The sequence below is a fragment of the Vanessa tameamea genome, chromosome 9 (genome assembly GCF_037043105.1).
Source record: "Vanessa tameamea isolate UH-Manoa-2023 chromosome 9, ilVanTame1 primary haplotype, whole genome shotgun sequence".
NCBI classification, from domain to species: domain Eukaryota; kingdom Metazoa; phylum Arthropoda; class Insecta; order Lepidoptera; family Nymphalidae; genus Vanessa; species Vanessa tameamea.
In genome coordinates, this window is record NC_087317.1 from 270,866 (window position 1) to 289,699 (window position 18,834).

An 18,834-nucleotide genomic window follows, 5' to 3' on the forward strand; every position below is an offset into this window, starting at 1 on the left:
CTCTAATCTTTAATATTGCATAGGTTTCTGTTGTTGTAAAAAATTTATAAATAAATAATATAATTTATAGTATAATACCTATATATAATAAAGTCTTTATTGCTGTTCTTGTTTTTACAAATAAATTATAATACACATTTTTCACTTTTAACTTTGATGTAAAATGTCGGTTCACGGTCGTTGGTCTCCTACAGCTTGTCTTCCGACAAAGGCCTCTAAAGATTTTCATTCGTACCTATCTTTTGCTTTGCGAGTCCATATTGGACCCGCTGCTTGTTTAATATCATCCTCCCATCTCGTAATTTGTCTACCTCGGCTTCTGTTACCATCTCGAGGGTACCATTCTGTTACGAGCCTTGTCCATTTTTCTGTCTTTTCGCTTATCATGTGTCCTGCCCATCTCCACTTGAGTTGTTTATATGATGTTTATACATACTTGAATTTTGTTTTACTTTTTTTTTTTTTTACTTTTTATACCTATATATAAACGGTTGCTCAATGAAAATTTGAAAGTTCGAAAAAGGAATTTGTTTTTTTTTTTTTAAATAATGATGTGAAATATAAATGCAATTATTTTTATTTGTGCCCAAACATAATGAGACCTACTTATTTGAATTATGATATCATGCGATTCGAGTTATATAAGTGGGCAGAATCGTAGTGTGGGAGTATTTCGGACAATATTGTGTGCAGCGTTACGAAACAAGTGCTTAACTCGAAAGTGGAGACATTGACCTATCGTTTGATGGAGTCTTCCGCGGGATTTGATATTTATTAGCTTTCTTAATTCCTACAGCTCGTCTCGTTGACCGTTGATCTCTTTCAAGTTCATTTGACGCCATTAACTTGTAGCCCAAATTATCTAATATCCCATTTTTAATTGACAATCAATTGACCAATAAAGATATTTGTTATTCGATCTTGTCTCACTGATGTAAATATTTTTAACATCGGTATAAAGTAGAAACGTCTTCAGTATATAATGCAATAATATAATGTGTATTACATAAATAAAAATTACATATTAATATATACAGCTTGGACTTGTCTTAAACATTAGTAATACCTTAAAAACTTGCAATGCTGTCACGATATCTAAAAATTAAAATATGTACGTTATTTTTTTTTAATATACCTAAAAGCTTTTACTAAGGGAATGGAAAATACTGAGAAAGATCGACGAAAGAAAAATAGCGGATTTTTTTTTTTAATACAATTACATCCGGATTTTTTTCAAGTTTAAATTATGTAACGGATACATACCGTATGTATCCATTACATAATTTAAATAAAGGCAAAAAATATGTTCTACATACTTTCAATAAATCTTCAAATAGAGTTGTTCAATTAATAAACACGTATAGAGAGCTCTACCGTGCAAAGTATCCGCTGCTGCATGTACACTAATTTGAACTTGCACTCGAACTCAACGACACCCTACACGTCGCCACTTTCCACACTCGCAGATGCGGTTATGACACAGATGCAAGATAGCACATGCAAGTGAGCCCGAAACCGTGCGACCGCCTCACCACCTCAGTCACAACAATGCTATTCGAATGGAGTGACATGGTCGACTTCTTTACATGCGGTCAGTTCCTATTTCAAAATTAACAGTTTTAACCTGTGTTCGTAGTGATGTGGTTTTTTGCAAATTTATCGCGGCACGGTGTCGATGTAATTTTTTTTACTTCCGTTCGTTCCTATGTCCGATTTTGTCAATCTCGTGTCGCGTTCCGCACGGTGACCTGGACGGCCGTTTCCGCAATCGGGTACCTACATACGATGCACCACTGTTACTTTCGAACTGTTTTTACATGGACATGTAATTGAGTAACGATCGCCCACGCGATGTGTCGACGCACGGAATCGAAGTCACGAGAAATTTAAAACAATACGTGTTTCCAGTTGAATGTGAAAAAAGAGCGATACATTTTTGTAATTGTGGTTTGTAAGCCATACATTATGGTACTCCGCCGTACAATCATGGGAAATTACTTAGTCGACTTGTTTATAGTTCGATTTGTGTTAATGTTGTAATATTGTTTGTGTTACGTTACCCAAAACAGGCTTGACACACGGTAAGGGTAGAATTTTCATTAAAAAAAGAAACTAATATCTGTATTTCATTAGTTAACTATATATTCTACATTAGCTATAAAAAAAATCTTCTACCAACAATATTACCGGAAGCATAATAACGCCTTTGAGCCTTTTCGAGGGGACGATAACTTCTAAAAAGAGTTTGTAGTGTTAATAAAACCTTATTACTCATACGCCTTAAATATCGGTAAACAAATATTTGTAAACTTGTTTTAAATAAAGTATATTTATTTTACTACAGTCAAGTTCTTGTATCTTTTGAACTTTATTCAATACTAATATCTTTATTGAATTGGGGACTATAACTATGGCTCAACTTTTTTTTTTACATTGATTACATAAGGCCTCAAAGTTGTGAGCAATCAAATTAGGTAGGTATTCGTTCTTGGCTGTTGATTGATTGATAAAAAACACACGGCTAACTAATAATGTAAACGGAAATACCAACGAGTTTATAATTAATGTGAGTTAAACAATATTACTACGAAATTATTTTGTTTGTTTGTCCACTACGCAATATTATCTATGTTGAAATTATTTTTATTACTAAAAAAAAATCAAAGCTTTTTTTACATATTCTAAGTCCTATTAACACGGATCTTTTTATCCCAGTTAATTAAATGGTTCGCCCGTTGACACAGAGTAGAGACAGAAAACCAATTAAAGGGATTTTTGTTAAGCGCACCACACTCACGAATCAATCACCCGTATACAAACCGCAAATCGTTCGAAGAGAGGGGTTATTAACGTCTTTTAGCGGTTGGCCGTTAATTTCAGCTAATCTCTTTCCATGCAGACAGAATAAGCTACAGTAAACGAAATGACTTCATCAAATGATGATGATAACTCGCAATTAGTTTGATTGATAAACACCCACAATGTCATAATAGGCAAAGCAAGACAGAACGTCTCTGGTAGGCTATCTCGGTGGTTAGAGTAATATACAAACATATGTTAGGTACTACAAATCTTCTTTTACAGCCTATAACACCCAGTCATCTGTCATATATTGAGCATAAATACTTTGTATTGTAATATTTTTCGACTAGTGATTGAGCCAGCGTAGTTACAGCACAAGGGACATAACATCTTAGGCACCCTCGATAGTGGCACATGACTGTGTACCTATGTAGGTATATAATGGTTAAAACTTCCTACAGTTACAGTCTGTGCCCGAATGTGACGTACTATTAAATATTAATATAATTGTTTAATCATTTTCGCCCATAAAATAAATTAATAAGAAATAAATACAGTTTCGTCTACTTACTTGCTTCGTATGTTATTCCAGTATAAATATATAATAATTAAAAAATAGTCCGTTGTTAGCACACCATTGTTCTTCATTTTTAATCTTAATTAGCAGAAATTTGTCGCAATAAAACAATAGCTCTACGTAATACAGTTGACATATACTCGCTACAGAAATGAAGTAAAAAATATTTAATTAATGAACCCTTCGTGGAGAGTCGCGGAGAAATGAAAGAAAATATATAGCTACTCGATTTGATTAATTTATTTTGTATATTCTTATTTAATGAGTTAGGTTTGAATAGGGATATGGTATTGACTTCCTCTCGTAGTCAGTCTACCTGATGCGATGTGCTGTTCTTTATATACATATATGTATATTGTATATGTATATTATACACACAACAGCTATAAAGAATTCGATAAAACTGACTCAAAAATTGGTTTCAACGATTATTATTTACTTTCCGACTTTATTTTATTTAACAAATAAATTTATATAGGCAGACTGATAAATGGGCGGCCCCATTGTAAGGGTGGTGACCACCGCAAAAAGGTGTACTGTGAGAAAAACAAACTAATACTTACATCGCTAATCTTGGGTTCTACGGTGATGTCCCTTGTGCCTGTGGGTACTTTACCTCTCTCATCCTTTAAACCGAGTCACAATATTACTGAGTATTGTTACAATGTGTATATTTATTATAATATATAAATAATCTCGATGAGCAACAATCGCTGTATACACGAGAAATAAAGATATGCTCATAACACAATGTTTCCGATTCCGCAAAACATCCTTCCTTGGACCAAAGATTTGCGTTTATATTGACGTCAGTATTAAAAACTCTGCATATATATTTCTAATCTTAGGCTTAAAAACATTTATAAATAGATCAATTTAATTAAAGCGATCCAAAAGTAATTTTAAGAGCTTGCTTGAGTGTTTTTTTTTTTATGAATTATTAGTTTACTGACGCTTCAAACGTTACACAACAACAGTTAGTACTAATTCTGTGACGAGTGGGTGATATCTACCTATCGCAAGCGAAGTCAACGGCGATAACTCGTTTGTTATGTGTATACTAGTTTTTGTATGTAAATCGCTTAAATATAGGAAACGTTTTAATGAATTTCGCTGCGTACTAAAATTTCTATATTATTCATTTATTTTAATGAATTATAAATAAGTATCCGAAACGTCTCATATGTTTTAATATTCGGTTTTAGATTCTTTCCTAAAGCAATTTTAGTTTGGTTTTTAAATTAAACCATAGATATAAAGTTTTTTGTTAAAACTGAATGGAATAATTTTTTGCTGTTATCGTTTCTTGGTCACACGAAAGGCACACAAAACTTAAACGCCGGTAAGTATTCAATTTTACAATATCTATATGCCGCATTATACCAATTCAAAGGTCATCATTATAATTAAGTTACCCTTATATTGTAGTAAAAGGATCTAAGTTTATTTCTCCAATTAAAGTCGATTATTTTCTTATTTAAATATTTTATTGTTAACAATTATATTCAACAACAATGTCAAGTGCCTTCTAGTTTATTCTCCCATTGCCATAGTTACATAATTAAAGTAATTATGTGACTATGGTCAGTTATAACTTATGAATTGGAAACTTATTAGTGTATATTTTACATAATATTAAATAAATACATCATAATATAATATCTTGGCTAATTAACCTTACAGTAGGGATTACACTTTGTTCTATAACACTGCAAGATAATGGTTTTGGCAGATTACCGGTTGTCTGCCTTTTGCTAGTGTTGAAACATTCTCTTAGTCGTTCGTAGGCATTCGCGACTGTGCGGAAAATTTGCGTGATTATATTGAAATAATGCAATTGATGGTATACATTTTAATATTGAAGAAAAGAATGACACATTGTTGACATGCAAAAAAATTTTTTTTTATCGTTGTCAAGTGATGGATGTTATTCGTTGCTAACGCTTATTGCGCATGCGCTCCAACAACGGCTCTATCTATTCTACCGAAAAGACCAGCTAAAAAATCAATTATACAATGTTAATGTTAAAATATAATAGTTAAATAAGTTTCACACAATTTGGTTTATAGAAAAGAAACTTGACAGAACATCCGGTATCGTAGCGTTATAATGTCAATTAGGTATCATTCGTAATGATTACCATAATTATCAAATACACATTAACACACAGCTTCCTCCGAACACATATTTATTAGCACTACAAGCTATACCCCCTGAATTCGCACGTGATGTTAAGGTTAAAATAATTCAATACATTATAAAAAAATGTTACAATTAGTTAAGTATCGAGCCGAACGAATTACGTAGTTAAATGTATTGACAGCATTTCATAAATATTTATAAATCGGGAAGATGCTATGGAATAAATTAACGACTTATTATTTATATTATATATTTATGTAATATAAACAATAATATATAATAATATTTATATGTGCAAATAAACAAGAGTTACTACTATGTAGTGGGTATCCTGAATAAGGTGCTAACATAGCTTTGTATGATATACATACAAGATTATGTTCATCTAGATGATAAAGTAGTATGAACTTAGTAAACGATGATATTTTGCAGGATACGACAATAATATTGCATTAATTAATATATTGTATAATTTGAAGTCAAGAATATTAACTCATTTGTATTTAGCCGGTTCCTTTGAGCAGAATCTACAGTGAAATCTTGTACAATAATTCAAGTCATTTCAGCAATGCTTGAATCGTTATTTTACAAAATTATGATAAATTAACTTTGTAGTTGATTCTACCGAAAATAAATGTCAATAAATTTCTAGTAAATATTTTAAGCAGTAAAAGAGCATGTAAATATCCCACTGCTGGGCAAGGCTCTTACTTGACTCTTATTTACTTTTATTTAAGGAGAAGCTTTGGAGCTTATTCCACCATGATGCTACAATGTGGGTTGGTGGATACACAAGTGAATAGTATTTCATTGAAATTTACACCTACAGGTTTCCTCTCGATGTTTTCCTTGACCGCTGATTACGAGACGAATAAACAAAGTAAGCACATGAAAATAGAATGATGCTTGCCTGGGTTTGAACACGCAATCATCGGTTAAGATGCTCGCGGTCTAAGCACTTTGCCGTCTTAATTTAACACTAATAAAATTGCATCGGTATTTAATTAAATACAATTACAATTGATTGTAATACATTTAAAATCTTCATAAAAAAAACCATCACGATCTATTCTCACGTGTACATATTTCTGCCAATCAAACATATAAACAAACATAAATATCGTCAATTGCGGATAAATCCGCTACTTGTCAATTCCGAAGGGTTAAGCGCTCACCTTCAATCCTAATAATAATTTGTCGTGTGTTGCCAAATAAGGCTATTGTGACAATTCGAGGCCTCACGACAACCTTCGAAACATTCAATTTGAAAATGAAAAGTCACTCATTATAACTTAGGAGTGAACTTCTTTCAACTCTATGTTTATTGTAATAAGAGTTATTTTGCAGTGGCGCAACGGTGTTCGAAGCTTTTGAGTGTAGTGACAGTAGACTATAGCACGATCAATCATTAACGCTGTACACATTCTGTACGTCACTTATAACGGACACGTGGTATTTCATATTAGTCGATCTGTTCCGTTGGTCTAGTGGCTAGTTATAACGTCGCACATCCCGAGACCCGCATTCAAACCCAGGGTCCGGATGATAAATGATTATTGGGTTTTTCGGTGGAAAAATTCTCAGCAGCAGCAGTTTTGTGCACAATATGACCCGCGTAGTTGGCTAACCGCCCTTGAGATTGACCGACTTGTCGGAAATCAATAATTTATTTTATTGTTATTATTTTATCAAATGAAGTCATTGGTATATAATATATAAATCTATATCAATAATAAACTTCTATATTCTAATCCCATAGAGATTTGAACTATCGATTAATACATTTAAATCTTACATAATAAAAAAATTAAGCTATAATTAATACAAGATTAAATATATGATATGGACGAGGAGCCTGTGGTCGTTTAGTTTCGTGTCTATTGTGTATAAATCGATGATATTTATTTTTGAACAATAAACCAAAAACCCTCCTGCTATTCTTTACATACATTAAGTAGAATATACATTAGAAAAATATAAGAACATATTTGCAAATAACATTTAAAGCAGTTGCTTTTTTACTTTTATACGCGATTATATGTCCGTAAGGTTTTGTCGATAAAGTAGTCAATTTAGCATTAATCGATCAATTTTATTTAAATATATTCAAAATTTTCCATAAACGTCTCAGAAATACTCCTGAGATGTTATGTTATAATAACAATATTGTTAAATACTTTTTACGTTTTAAAAACCTCATTCTAACTAACTAAGGTGTAACTATTTAAAATTCTTAGCATTTTCACATCCTCAAAAGACTATTGCATAAAACAAAGGGTTCATGGAAGTAACGTTTTGCGTCATTAACATACAATCCCGAACCTTGACTAACGCGTTGTTTTGAAGGCGAAAATATTACGATTGAGTATTATCTTAAGTGGAATGAATGTTAACGTATTTATCTGTTGAAATTCTTGTTTTATGTACTTAAAAAAAAAACAAATGTTTTTTTGACAATACTTTAATGAACGCTTGGACGGATATCTTCTGCCATTTTGTTATAATTCATGTCTGTCTCATTATTCTATGGCTAAAGACGGACAAAAGTCCAAGCAAGGTCTAAGGTCGGTCTAGTAAAAATGGCCAGTCTAAAAGTGCACTTCCACGGTCTCTTGTCTGGAGAAACTCCTAAAATATTTGGCCGCACGCCTGATCTCTGAACTTGTATCGTATTTGCCGTACCATCGGATTATAAAAACAGTCGGAATAGAGCATGTTCTTTTGTTTGCGCACACACTTGTGCGCTAAAACAGATCATCCGTAAATAGCTCTAGTCTGGTACCCCTCGAGGAGGACATTGTTATCATCACAAATTGATGTGCGCAGATTGTAATGAATACCTATATCACGTTATTGAAGTAATGACAAATTAGAGACTCCGTTTTGCCTCCTCAGCTATTCCAAATACAAAAAGCTCAACCAATTCAAAATGCATTAAACGTTAATCACACACGCGGTAAGCAACGAGCACCGATCAAATGAATTACACGGGTCAACTGAGTCTGACGAGAGACGTGACTTCGTGTAATTAATGGAATCGGGACATAATTTAACAACGTCATTTGATAACCGATAAAGCTTATGCATAACAAGTGACAGGATAACTCGGAACAAAAACTATATTAGAAGTGACACACGCAAAACTGCCCATAAATAAATATGATTTTCAATCTGTAATTATATTTTATGTAACAGATAAAAACATTCAAAGCTGCACGTCTAGACTGAAAAACACTGACGGCCTCACTTATAAACCTTATTCAGCGGATGTTTAGCTTATCAATGTTTTCTCTCTTTCTATCATAATTGATTTGACATTCGAAAGAAAGAGACACAGCATTGTTGAACGTATCACTAAAGCTGAACTAAATCCTTTAAATGTATAATAATTACAAATGCGATGTGGTCTAATACTTTAAAGAAAGAGGATATATTATTTGACTTGCAGTCGAATCGAGTGCATGAATTTATCCGCCAGACATAGCGAAGCCAAGTACAAGTTGTTTGTCTTAGGAATATGATTGTTTAATGGACTGAACTGATTTTAATAAAAACAAAGCGACTACTAAGTTAAGCAATTTATTTCGCCTGTCCTTTGTTTAAAAGACATAACAATCGTAGACTGCACATCAGGAACTCACAAAACAAACAAGAAAGAAGAAAATTTTAGTGTGCCAAATTACATTATAGTGATGTTTTAGATAAACAAACCTTGGGAATAAAAGATTTGCATTCAGGCAGTTTCAAATAAAAAATATGACACACATTAAAATTACCTAGAGAACCATTCAACTTAACGTGGTGTAGAGACTTTAGGATAGCATTCGTAAACTGTAATATTGCTATCATATAAAGAGAAAATATTCCTTATTCGAGTTTATTACATTTTGTTTATTTTTGATTACATTTGTAGGTGTACCGACAAATGCGGCAACTTACGACAAGTAGTGCCCAGCGTTGGCGCCTAAACGAATTTTATCCATTCCTTCCATCTCTAATGCGCCACCTACCATGGGAACTATGTCCTTTGTGCGTATATTTACACTGGTTCAGTCTTATATCTTTTAAAAATTCCCATATTCAGTTTCAAACCGAAACACATCTATAACAAGTATTGCTGATTGGCGTTTGGACAATTTATACGGTTCTACAATAGGATCCCAGAAAGCGTTCAAAATGCGGTTGCCAAATTAAAAAAAAACGTTTAGGAACGCTTGTATGCCAAAGTTTACTATACAATTAGTGAGTTTATTATTGATAACAAACCTTGGGAATGAAACGATCGCCTCCTGGCTATTTCTATTCATATTCAATCTATGTATTTCATTAGATTGACAAAAAAAAAGACCCGCTGAGTTTTTTTCGTCGGTTTTTCTCAGATCAGGGTGTTTCCTTTTCCGAACCGGTGGTAGTGTTTAATTTGACTATCAATAAGTAAGTGTAAATTGTAATACTTTTATATTGCATAAAGGAATTTGAGTTTGAGTTTGAATATATGATGAGTGGGTGGTACCTACCTCATCTAGGTAGGCTTGCACGGAGCCCAATCACCAAATAAAACTCTTGAATAACCATTCAATACGGCATCATTTAATCCTGTATAATAACCGTATTATAGGATTAATTGAAATAAAAAGATACCACCGATACCTCTGAGGAAACCTGAAAATAACAACTTTTATAATACAATTTTAAAACATTAATTTTTACGTAGTTAAGTTTTAATTTATATATTATAATAACTTTTTCTAGTTAAGAATATGTTGAAACATATCAACATTGTCATAAAACTAATACGTTAAAGATTACCACTGCTGAAGACTCAACAAACTGACAAACAAAACGATCTCCGGTGGATTACCTTATCGCCAGACCATAGACACTCATTATGTTTCGTTTCGTAACGTCACTATCATTATTAATTATAAACTAAGTCTAGTAAAGTGTAAGACATTAAAATTTTGTAAATATTTAACTTCAGTTAGTAACAATGATAAAAAAAAACATACTCAGAAACTTTCGGTTCTCAAAGAGTTGACTGATTATTTGTAGAATGTACTTTAACCAAGGTTAGGATTTTTAATTTGCTTTTTAATCTTACCAAGCCCTGCCGCCGTGAAGTCTGGCTGTACGCTTCAGAATTCCGTCTTAGTAGAATAGAGTTGCACGTGGATGTCGTTTGGACTATATTCAGCACGTTACGTCTCTTCTAGAGCAAAGGCGACCCACTGTGATGATGTTTATATTTAAAAGAGATCACGATTTATTTTTAATAAACAGTTGTGGGGTTTTCTTTCAAGAAAACCTCAGTAGCAGGCTTGTTAGGTAGGAAAAATAAGTAGCGTTTGACCTGCGACTGACCTCTTCTGGTCATTAAAAAATTGCTGGCCATTTATTATTATTTCAATTATTTTTTAACTTTTTATTTATTTAATTACACTTTTTTTTGTTTTGTTTTTCTGTTATTTTTCTTTTTATTTCCTATAGAGCTCCAGTACGGCGCGCTGTTGGATGGGTGCGGGGGGGAGTTGCCGTCGCTGAGCGCATGCGCGCCGCTCCCCCCGCACCTAGACAAAGCAGCTCGCCGGCTGCATAAGGATGCGCGTGCGCACCAGGATAAAATCACACAAGTTAACATACATTTGCAGGGTATTTTTCAGTTCTTTTTTTTTTTTAGTTTTGTATTTTCATATTATTTTATTTCCTTAATTAAAATTACTTGAAGGTTATACAATTAATATAAAAATATGTTGCCGCTTAGTTGAATATTTTTAACGTTCGTTTTAAATCGGATTGCAACTTGTAAAGCTGCAATGTAAATTATCTTTTGTTGCAGCGCTTTTTGCAGCGGTTGAACATGGCTACCTCGACAAAGCACGAAACATCTTGGAGTCGACGGACGTGGATGTCAATAGGTGATTAATATTCCTTCAAAATATAGTAAAACGATAACGACCCCCGGGTAAAATATTATAGCAATTATAAGTTCAATTAATCCTTAAAATACATTTTGCAAATTTGACATAATTAAAATGTATATCACATTCATTTGTTACAAAACAGTTTTATTTCCTGTTGTATTTTGCGTTTGTTTTGTAAACTTATAAACATATCTTTATTGTGATTTAATGTGTTAAATGTTTAATGTTTTATATATGAAGTGCTATATATTTTTTTTCAAATTTAAATGGGATTAATCGGGACCAAACAAAAAATAAACAACTCATTTAAGAAACTCTATTTAAGTCGGTTAAAAAATTATCAGGATGATGAATTGTCACTAGTCACATTTTTTATAATTTATATTTGAACTATTATTCCATAATTCAAGAGTTATTTTGAATATGTTTTTAGATAGATACTTTCCAAATAATAATAGAACAACAGAATCATCCAGGGAAACGATCTCGCCGGCATAATATACACGTTTTTTAATATCGTCGGCAATAAAAATTGCAGTTAATGAAGCTGTTAAAATTTATTGTATAAAATTGTGTATAACAATGTTGTTTCTTTTTATCAAAAGCCTCAACCCAGACGACCTGTCGCCTCTGGACGTGGCGGTTTTGGCGAACAATCGGCAACTCGCCAGAATGCTCATGGAGTTTGGAGCTAAGGAAGGACCGCAGTGTAAGTTGAAGACTAATTACTTAAAACATCTATACTGATGAGAGGCCTTTGTGCTAGTCCGCCCGGCAAACGTAGCGTCCTTTTGTAGTCTGCACCTTCCTTGTGTACAACATATGTTCACGGAGGCGTTACAGCGCCGATATCGCCGGTACGGCCTTTGAACCTTGATTAGATTTACATACATCAGGGGAGATTATATATGTTAAGTAAGAATATATAATAGATTAATGGTAGGGCTCACTCATAACATATTCAACTTTTATGTTATTAATTTGGACTCCCAACCTAACGGACGATAATCAGAGTAGATTTATTTTCTGAGGACGGCAAAAACTGCTTCTATACAGTCCCAAACTATAAAAAACTTGATCTCACGTATTCCAATGTTTATTATTTCGGTGCTTTCCTAGAGTAAACAAATAAGAGTAAATTCAATTATCTCTCTAATAATAATAATCTCAATAATAAAATAGCTAATTACGTTTGTTTGTCTTAAACCGGCTTGTAGTTTCAAGTTGTACGTCGAACATTAAACAAGCTTGTCGATGTCCGGCTGTTAAACCAATACTTCCTTTTGCTTTTGCTTGAAACTTATCGCACTCACTGCTCCAGTGCGGGCTGGTGGATTTTATGACATAACTAGCTACGTCCCAGCTGTCCCCGGATATTTTTAGGGTCTATATTTGTATATAGATCTTAAAAATATCATTATAATATAGATTATGATTGAAGAAAAATCTTGTTTGTTTCAGCTATTAAAGTTAGAATTCTCTTCTTTTCTCTGCTATAATATGCATGTATTAGGCATGTAAACTTTCCTCTTGAATAACTCTGTTTTTTGATGAAAACCGTATTAAAATTAGTTGCGAAGTTTAATATATCTACGCGTACCAACAGCGTGAAGCGGCTTTATATTTAGTTTTATACTGAGTAGAGAGAAGCAAATGCCGACACCGTTTCGACAGAGTCTCGTCAATAATCATATCACTGATTTGTACGCATCGATATCCGTGATCTACACGAGAATCTTGTCAAAAATCACATGTCATTATATTAGCAATTGATCACTTCAGAATGATTCGGAAGGATAACACAGCATTCGAATCAGGATAATCTTCGCGATAGCATAGCATAGATCAAAACAAATGACAAACGCACGAAACAGACAATTGGACGATTTGATCAATCTTCTGATAAGACGTCTATCGGGCTCATTATCAAGGCTGCGATGAGGCCATTTATCAGCTCGCGTCTTGAGTAAATACAAAATGGTTTCGCCAATCGTAATCATGTCTCATGAGATTGATCGCATTCGAGATTGTAGTACTTCCCCGTATATATCAATCAAAGTTGTAAACCAGTGCCATTGCCGTCGGCTTTTCCATCACTTCAGGAGTTGGGAGTCTATTCCTCCTCACTGCTCCAATGCGTCGGTGCACACGTGAAGCGAATTTCAACCGATCTATGGAAATTCCCTAAAGATGTAATCATAAATTAAGCACATGGAAATTAAATAGTGTGATTAAAATGTTACGACCACTTGGCCCTCTTGAATCGTTACTTTTTGACTCATTCGCAAAGTTGACTAAGCTTGTATAACAGCCTGTGTACGGTAGCACAGTGGGCGAATCGACTTTTACATGTTTTTTTTTTATAAAGTTTAGAGAACTGAAGCAAATGTATTAAAGGTCTTATCTTTGCCTGTTTATACATAGATCAGGAGAAAAAGTATTCCTTAGATAAAACTTAAGTATAAAATGCAATGGTAATATTTTATTCTAGTCAAAAACCCCGAAGCCCTGGGCGCTCATCTGCGCAGATTATCGCGAGAGGCGGAATCGCGTCTGCACGAAGTAACCGGATACATTCCAGAGAAGGCTTGTCGGGATGATGTTTGCAGGTAAATTGTTTTTTCGATAGAATATTGTTATATTTATTTATTTATTCAACACTTGTCATTCGTCTCATAAATAAAACAGCTACAAATAGGGAAAAATAAGTTTGTGAGGACTGTCCTTCGAGAAATATCTTCCAGGATAATCGAGAGCGAAAAATACAAAGGGATAATTTAAAGCTTTATTATCTCTTAGAACAAATTGCACAAAACATAAAATAATACTTATAATTTTTCGTCCTGACTGACTCACACACTTTTTAACTTTGACAATAATTCATCAGTTCGAATCGTTTGTTAAATAAAACTAATGTTTTATTTAACAAACTAAACAAACTTAATTTTGTTAATACATTACTCAACAAAGATTATATTGATGATGAAGAAGCTTGAGGTTAGTACTTAAGGGCTGCTACTATGGCAAGATCTATTATATGAATTTTATTTTTTTTTGATTCACATAATTTTGCATATATAATGTTAGAAAATAATATATACTGAGTATTTTACCGGTATTTCATGATAGTCTTCATTGCTACCGGTTCTAGCCGAGACATTTAATGTAATTTGAAAAAAAAAACCATAATACAAAAGTGCTTGTAAATGACTTTAATAAAATATGTTTTGATTTGATTTGACAGACAAAACTACTCAGTACAGAAAGATGAAATTTAGAACCCAGGTTTATTTTATAAAGTAAGCATACGCTAAGGATGGATTTTTCGAAATCTCAACTTTAAGAAAAAGAAGTGGGAGGGATATGAATTTTACCCGTAATGTAGTAAAGACTTTATCGTTCTAAGTTAAAAATATGTTAGCAAATAATGAAAAACTCTAGTAAACGTCTATGTATGTTCTATCAGAACTGAAATTATTCATGCACCGGTAGCGGCCCGCAGTTTCATGCACTGATGGTGATTATGATATGATAAATGACCGTATAACGCTGTTATGTCAAATTTATTTTCATTGCAGTAGATAGGAACGTTACTTTATATTACGTAAATAATATTTCGTATAGGCTCGGGTTTCATTGGATGTTTCCGCTTTGAGTGCAAACACATTGCTCTTTATTCCTCCAATTCCATAGTCCGACACCTCTTGACCAGACCGACGACTCTTGACGCACCGACGCACGAGGATGAACGTCGTTAACTTCCTCATTATTGCAGCTACTTAAAATATCGGGAAAGACGAATAACTCATATTTGTTTGAACCAAGATTTGGCACCTGGAACCGTATAAGCTAGCCACTAAACCTGCCTAAGTACCTTATTATCGTTAACCTGTACGGGTTAGCGAAAGCTATATAATGTATAGCTTACAAAAACGTAGAATATAGTTTAACCTGTGATGTTAATGTTTTATGATTTATATTTATTAGAAGATAACTTCGGTTTAACTTTCAAAAGAAGTAATATTGTGAGGGACGTGGATCCAGACTCTTGTATATAACGAACGAGCTGAACTTGCAGCTTTACCCGCGCGAAATTTATAAAACAAACTTCCAACCCCCGTTGTACTCCCTTAGTTAGTAGTAGTTTCGTATCCGCGGATGTCTCGCCCTATGAGGGACCTGCCTGCTGAATTCAAGTTTGTAGGTGTGTGAGTGTTTTTGTTTCTTTTTTACATATATAGATAACGTAAGTGTGTTTAATTTTTTTAAACTGTAAATATTTTTGTCATTAGGTCAGCCGGTCAGGCCGGAACTATGGGCTGTGCTGGAGGAACAGGCTCCGAGAAAGACAAACAAACTCAGCACTGGGAGAGGAGGGTCAGGACATTGAAGTGAGTCTATGTTTTTTTCAGTTCGATCGGCTCAGTTTGAGTTCAGTTGTATAGTTTTAGAATAATATGTATACACATATTAGAACAATATGTGCTATATATTCGAGCTACCTACCGCGAAAAGGTGGTGATTTCACCAAACTTGGCATCTCTGTCGCGATCGAGGAATGGCACAAGACCGTGTAGGCTTCAATCAATGAGCGTCATGTGACACGGGAGGGTGTCCGCAGGCGGCAGCTGCAGGGCTGGCAGCGCGCGCGCGCGCCGGCGCCGCTGCCCGCGCCCGACCTGGACGTGTGCGGCGCGCACTCCGTGTGCGTGCGCCTCAGGGACGCGCGCGAGCCGCGCGACGTGCGCGACGCGCCCATCGTCACCAAGTATAAGGGTACGTTCCGACGCCGGCTTCATTTTACGGCTTTAATTCATTCGATCACTCGTAACATAGTTATTAAATTATACGTAAACGAAAATAGTGGGTGTAATTGTAATGTTCTGAATTCCTTTCCTAGTCGTATAGGAATGCTTGCAGGGAATTTATTTAATCCTCATGAAAATTCAGTATGAATAATGAAACTCCTCGTGTACCAAGTACGATAGCCCAGCCCTGCGGCGTTCAGGAACTCGACGTACTCGATAAACAATAAACTCATACTCACGAATTCAACATATAATGATGTCTGTAAACCGAACGAAAGATAAAAATCTAAAAATAAAACTCAATTTCAGACTCCAAAGTCGATGGAAGTTTACTGCTTAAGAACTTTTACTTATCTTATTACCCGTTTTAGAAAGTACTTAAGACACAACAGAATCTTAGAACTTTTACTTCCATAGTTCATCGCTGGAGTGATACGACTCGTTATTATAAAATAATAGTCAGCGTAAGCGTAAATGCGGCGCCGCTTAAGAGCCAGCAACGGTCGGTTCGCAGTGGAGTGGTCGTCGCGCGGCGACTTCTCCAACGTGTGCGGCGCGCGCGAGCTGAGCGCGGCGGGCGCGGCGGGCGCGGGGGGCGCGGGCGGCGCGCGCGTGCAGGTGGCGGGGCTCACGCGCGGCCGCCGGTACTTCTTCCGCGCCGCCGCCGGCAACCTGCGCGGCTGGGGAGCCTACACCGTCTCCGTGCCCAGGAGCGTCGTTCCCAGCAGTGAGTGTTTCGTCTAACGTGGCACGAGAGAGATTCTTCGATCTCAGTTATATGTGTGATTAAATAGAATACTCTATTTCGTCTCATGGGTGTTGTAGTAGGCGACAGAGAGATCAAAAACTATCAGTCCCTGCGGGCCATTGCAATCGAAAAGAGAATAAAGATAAACAAACCTTCGATTTACGAATTCTATGCAACTTGCTAACAGCTCAGCTATATGGCGTACTACTAACAGTTCTCGATACGGCTTTAGTTATACTACAATAGTAAATTTCGATAAATTCTTCCCGCTCTCGAGCAATGATATCGCGTGAATTCGAGGTCAAATATTGTTTATTTGGCTATTATTCTCCCATTTAGTATAGCATACTCAATGAGTCCCCCCCCCCCGTGCGCAGGCTGGCGCGACGTGTGCGCGCGCGCGGGGCGCGGCGGCGGCGGCGGCGCGGGCGCGGCGCTGGAGGCGCTGTGCGCGGCCGCGGGCAGCGCGCGGCACCGCGGGCACGCGCGCCTGCCGCGCAAGAAGACCACCATCCGCCAGCTCTTCACCGCCGCCAGCAAGTTCCAGAAGAACCTCCGCAGGTGAGCGCCGCTCGGGCTCCGACCGGTGGGTGGCATTCCGCACGAGTCCCTTTCGCTGATGCCCTCTCCCCCGCAGGGGCGTGTACCTGGCGTGCATCATATACCACGAGGACAAGGTGCTGGTCACCAGCGAGGAGTTCCTGCCGGTCATAGAGGTGGACGAGACCTACCCGGCCTGCATCTACACCGACTTTCACTGGCTCATGAAGGTGATGCTATGCGACGATTCTGTTGTTATAATTTGGTGATTTGATTGTAACAGTGATCGAGGTGAAATTTATTAATACATTCAAAAATATTTATAGCAGTGGGAATACCCTTAAAATTACGGACGGAGCTCAAGTTTATCTTATTTACAAACAAAATAAGGCAACTATTTAAATTACACTTACCTTCGGTATTCGGAAATCTCACATCGGTTCTATCCGATAACCTGCCCAAAGATTAAACGTCGATCAAACTGAAACCGATTTAGATAATCGACCCATCCTGAACCCTTTGTCAGCTATCTATTTATTTTTCGGTTCGGTTCTGTTCTATTACAAGTAAATTCTGATTTAACTTCCAAGTTAAATTATCTATTATTTTAATAAAATAATCTGAGCAACTATCATTTTATTAGTACGTTTTTATATACTAATGCAAGGCAATCATATTTAATTTAACGTGGAGGAACGCCCCTCTTGAGTTGAGCGAGTGAGTTCAGAAAATATCAAATTTTATCATATACTGTTTATATTTACTATTTTTGTATATGTATATACCTCCTTATAGCTTATTGGCGTGTGTATACTTACTATCTATATGCTAGTATTAACATACTAATAAAACCATTAAAAAATTGAACAATATTTTTTTTTAAAAAATCGTTTCATAAGTGACGGTTTTCTGACAAACATAAAATATACAGCCGACATATTAACCTTTTCTTTTTTTATTTGGTCACTAAATGATATACTTTTCTGCACAGGTGTCGTGTTCCTGGGATGAAGTGAAGTCACTAAGATCAGATATGGAGAAGCACACCTCTTCCTCGATACACTTCAGGTTGAAGCTGCTGACAGCTGCAGCACAGATGCAATCCGCGCTATGTATACAAGACTTAGGTAGTCATTTTTAAGTACTAATATTTGTGTAACTTTGGCATTTGTTTATTAATTATATATAATTTATGTTTAACACTAATTCACTAAATAATAATAGTAGCTTAGTTCTTATCAAAGTTTCAAAAATTACCTTTTTCCTAGCTGAATATTCAAACTTGTAATAGAAAT

At 35.4% G+C, this 18,834-nt stretch overlaps 1 protein-coding gene across 4 annotated transcripts in view; it reads left to right on the forward strand.

Moving 5' to 3' along the window:
- The window catches only part of Wake (wide awake), a 163,075-nt gene that overhangs the window by 138,814 nt on the left and 5,427 nt on the right, over nt 1-18,834 (forward strand). For 3 of the 4 annotated variants that reach the window (XM_064215744.1, XM_064215747.1, XM_064215745.1), the window contains 10 exons: nt 11,010-11,171; nt 11,359-11,437; nt 12,049-12,152; nt 13,935-14,052; nt 15,736-15,834; nt 16,065-16,219; nt 16,766-16,978; nt 17,377-17,560; nt 17,637-17,769; nt 18,531-18,666. In XM_064215744.1, coding sequence (XP_064071814.1) covers nt 11,010-11,171; nt 11,359-11,437; nt 12,049-12,152; nt 13,935-14,052; nt 15,736-15,834; nt 16,065-16,219; nt 16,766-16,978; nt 17,377-17,560; nt 17,637-17,769; nt 18,531-18,666 — 1,383 coding nt within the window. The remainder of the gene's footprint in view (nt 1-11,009; nt 11,172-11,358; nt 11,438-12,048; nt 12,153-13,934; nt 14,053-15,735; nt 15,835-16,064; nt 16,220-16,765; nt 16,979-17,376; nt 17,561-17,636; nt 17,770-18,530; nt 18,667-18,834) is intronic. The other variant, XM_064215746.1, reaches the window with a different exon arrangement.